The sequence below is a fragment of the Octodon degus genome, unplaced genomic scaffold, assembly GCF_000260255.1.
Source record: "Octodon degus isolate 3935 unplaced genomic scaffold, OctDeg1.0 scaffold00088, whole genome shotgun sequence".
NCBI lineage: Eukaryota > Metazoa > Chordata > Mammalia > Rodentia > Octodontidae > Octodon > Octodon degus.
In genome coordinates, this window is record NW_004524664.1 from 2,707,849 (window position 1) to 2,711,827 (window position 3,979).

Here is a 3,979-nt window from a genome sequence, read left to right on the forward strand (position 1 = left end):
GCTTATTCCAGTGAGCCATCTCCCCAGCTCCTATATTTGAACTTTTAAAAATATTTTACCATGAAGAAATGACGAATGTGAAAGTAAGTGGATCATTCTAATTTACACATTTCTTATTATTGAACTTGAAATTCCTTATCAGTGATAATATTATATATTTACATGCATACTACAATGAGATTGATGTACTTTATAGATATGTAACAAAAACAAGAAAATTCACATAATTTAAATTATAAAAATGTCTTTTAAAAAAATACAAAATAGTAAAAAAGAAAAGCATTAGAAACTATACAATATTTCACTAAACAAAATTGTAGGAATTCAACAATAGCTGCTGTATCTCACGGTGTTATCTTCCAATTAGTTGTTTAGGTTACCAGATATAAACCTGCAGACTTGGTTTTTAAAAAAGTTGTAAGAAATTAAAAAATGAATAAAAAGAGAAAAATTTAAGCATTAATTGCTCCTTTCAAAACACCAGAAGAAATCAGCTGTGTAATTATCCAAACTATCCTGCATATATACATAAATATATCTTTTTTCCCTTCTTTCTTTTGTTTCTTTCCTCATCCCAGTTTTTCATTGCTATTAAACAGATTCCTTCCTGTTCTCAGTATTTATTGTACCTTTCAGATTTTATTTATTCTTTCAGGTTCTCACACTAGCAAGACAAAAAAAATTTATTATAAATCTTACTTGTGAATTATCACTTGCATTTTCTTGGAGTTTCTCTGGCAGTATGATTTGTAGAAATGAATTTCGAGAACCTAAATAATTTTTAAAAAAACTCAGTTAGCACTCATGCCTTAAATTTTACTACATCTGTTTCATTAATTTCACAAGATTTAGTTATGAACAAAATAGATACCTCATCACCTGATACCCTTCAGTGTTCACTTTACCAGCACACATCCTAAAGTTGAAATGCTAAAGACATTACTGTGGCTATAAGCAAAACTGATGTGCAAATTAAGGAACAGCTACATATCAATGCAAAACCCTTAAAGAATTTAATTTGAAAAACAGACAAGTTATAAAACACCAAAAAGAAAAACCCAGAAGAGGCATTCAACTTTTGTTGAATAGTTCAAAATTTGATATTCAAAATTGGCTGTTATTGAAGAAAACACAACAGACAAAAATCAGTTGATCAAAACCATATTTCAGGAGTCCAGGGAGATAGCTCAGTGAATAAGCGCTTGCCTGGCAAGCACAAGGTCCTGAATTCAATCCCTGGTACTGCAAATAAATAAATAAATTAATTAATTAATATATATATATATATATATATCAAGACAACCTTCCTATAACAAGATTTGAAATAGACTAGAAAATACACCATCTGTTAGGGATAATTGATAATTATTAAACAAAACAGACAAATTCTACTAAAGTTGCTAGGGAATATGAGAGATAAAAGAAATCATATTGGTAACATGAGGTGAAAAGCATGCCTGCTTGAGTATTCAATGTTAAAAATATTAAGAATGATGTCTAAAACAATCTCTAAGAAAAGAAATTGGAGATTTAAGAAGTTCACATGCCCAGTAACCTGCCTCTACAGCCACACCCCACCTTCTGACCTCATACTCAGCTGAACTCACCAGCAGATGACTCCACTGATAAGTACAAATCCTCATGATTCAGTCACCATCCACAAGCCCCACCTATAACTTTTGAGGCTCTGGAGGGACACTGTCAATCTAAACCATAATACTGAAACCATGGCCTGTAAATGACTTGTGCATATCTCATTATGGAAAATAATTTAGTCCATCTCTACAAGTCCCTGAAGTAATAACAGTTTCAGCATTACTGAAAAGTTCAAGTTCAAAATTTCTTCGGAGATTTAAGACAAACTCTTAGCTATAAAAATTAAAAACAAAGCTAAACACTTCCAACATTTGATAGGGTAAACATTCCCATGGTCAAAGGAAGCAACAATAGAATAGACAGGCACCAAATCAATACTGAAAGCCAGAAGGGCAAACATTACATCTCAGAGCTCCATATTCCAGCACTTTTGACTTCACTCTCATAGCTTCATGCACTGCCATCTCACGGGGACACTGCCTGGCCTCCCACATGTTCTTCTGAAATCTCGGTAGAAGCCTCCCTGGCCCTACAACTCAACTGTGCATGCCTATAAAACCAGCACAGGGATGATGTGATAGGCCGCTGCCAGCTCAAAAATCATCAGGTCACATTGGTCATATGGCTGCAGAACCCTCTCTAAATGCCTGGATGCTTGAATGCTGTGGGCCAAATCCCAAAGAACCAAATTGCCTAGGAGGGTTTTTTAAGCATGGTACCCTGGGTACCCTTGGCTTTTCTCAAAGCAAAATCTTTCACATTTGTACCCATGAGCCTGTACAAGGTAGAATTTTTCTGACCACTGAGGTTCCTTAAAGAGATCATTCCTATTGTCATACTGCAAAATACATGGCTTCTTTTTCACGTTCATCTTTTCAGCAGCCTCCCTTTCTAAGGCACTTGTAAGTACTTTATGATGAAGATAAATTTTTTTCAAACTTGCTTTTGTTTCTATTTATTAAATATAAATCTCTTTAAAAATCACTCAGAAATACCAGTGATACAGCCTGAACTTTGGAATTCTTTGAAATTTCTTCCACCAGATTTGTCTGCTATTCTCAACTTCAGTCCCCTGCAAAGTCTCAAGGCATTAACAAAATACAGACACATTCTCTGCCAGAGCCTAAGACACATGGTTTGAGCCTAATTTCATATGGAGTACTTATTCTTCACTAAAACCTCCTGAGTTTGCATTTCATTTATGTAATTCCTAAACATAGATTTATAAATAAGTACTGTGTCTTTTCTCTAACAAATATTTTTCACTCTTACTTTAATGCTCTATAACTGTAGTGTAATAGCACAGAAAAACAGTGACTAGTTTTATTTCCCAGAGGACAACATTCTCATGAATCATTTATGTTATAGACACTATGTTAAATTAATGTATCTGGTGAGCAGGAAGTAGTAAGTACTCTAGTTTCTTAAGTAACCTCTATGCATGCCAGGTGGGAGTAGACGAACTTATATATGTTGAGGGAACAGCCATATCACGGAGGTTTGGGGAATTCAGCGGTGATAGCACGCTAAGATATCCCACACAAAGGTGATGCTAGGTGCTGCAGCTTGTCTCGCCCACCCAAGGAAAGGTACAGGAGCTGCAGGTGCACGCACAGGCTGAGACTGCGCAGATGGTGAATAATAGCTCTTAAAGTCTACAGTAAGAAATGGCCTCCTCCAATAAAACTACATTGAGGGGTTGCAGAGATGGTTCAGTGGAATAAGGGTTTCCCTGGCAAGCGCAAGGGTCTGAGTTCAGTCCCCGGTTCCGCCAAATAAATAAATAAATAAATAAATAAATAAATAAATAAATAAAATGAAACTATATTGCAAAAAATGGGAAAGAAACAAAATGGAAAAAGTTAAAAAGTTGAGGAAGTAGAACCTGAAGAGTTCGTGGTAGAAAAAGTACTGGACCAACATAACATGAATGGGAAGGTGGAGTATTTTCTGAAGTGGAAGGGATTTACAGATGCTAACAATACATGGAAACTTGAAGAAAATTTACATTGTCCATAGTTAATTGAAGTATTTCTTAATTCGCAAAAAGTTGGTAAAGAAAAAGATGGTACAAAAAGAAAATCTTTATCTGGCAGTGAATCTGATGAAAGCAAGTGAAAGAAAAAAAAAAAAAGAAATGCTGCTGACAAACCTAAAGGTTTTGCTAGAGTTGATCCTGAACTATCAACTGGCGCCACAGATAGCAGCGGAGAATTGATGTTTCTCCTGAAATAGAAAGATTCAGAAATTCAGATGAGGCTGCCGGTGCTGGCAAAAGAGGCAAACATGAAATGCCCTCAAATCACAATTGCTTTTTATGATGAGAGACTAACTTGGTATTCTTGCCCAGAAGATGAAGCTCAGTAGCTTACATTATATATAT

At 35.1% G+C, this 3,979-nt stretch overlaps 1 protein-coding gene across 1 annotated transcript in view; it reads right to left on the reverse strand.

Annotated features, from left to right (window-relative positions):
- The window catches only part of LOC101573093 (disintegrin and metalloproteinase domain-containing protein 32), a 147,242-nt gene extending 145,182 nt beyond the window's left edge, over positions 1–2,060 (reverse strand). Inside the window, exons 1-2 of the mRNA XM_023722022.1 lie at positions 2,000–2,060; positions 700–770 (exon numbers count right to left, since the gene is read on the reverse strand). Of these exons, the coding sequence (XP_023577790.1) occupies positions 700–770; positions 2,000–2,060 (132 nt within the window). The remainder of the gene's footprint in view (positions 1–699; positions 771–1,999) is intronic.
- Between the last annotated feature and the right edge of the window lie 1,919 nt (positions 2,061–3,979).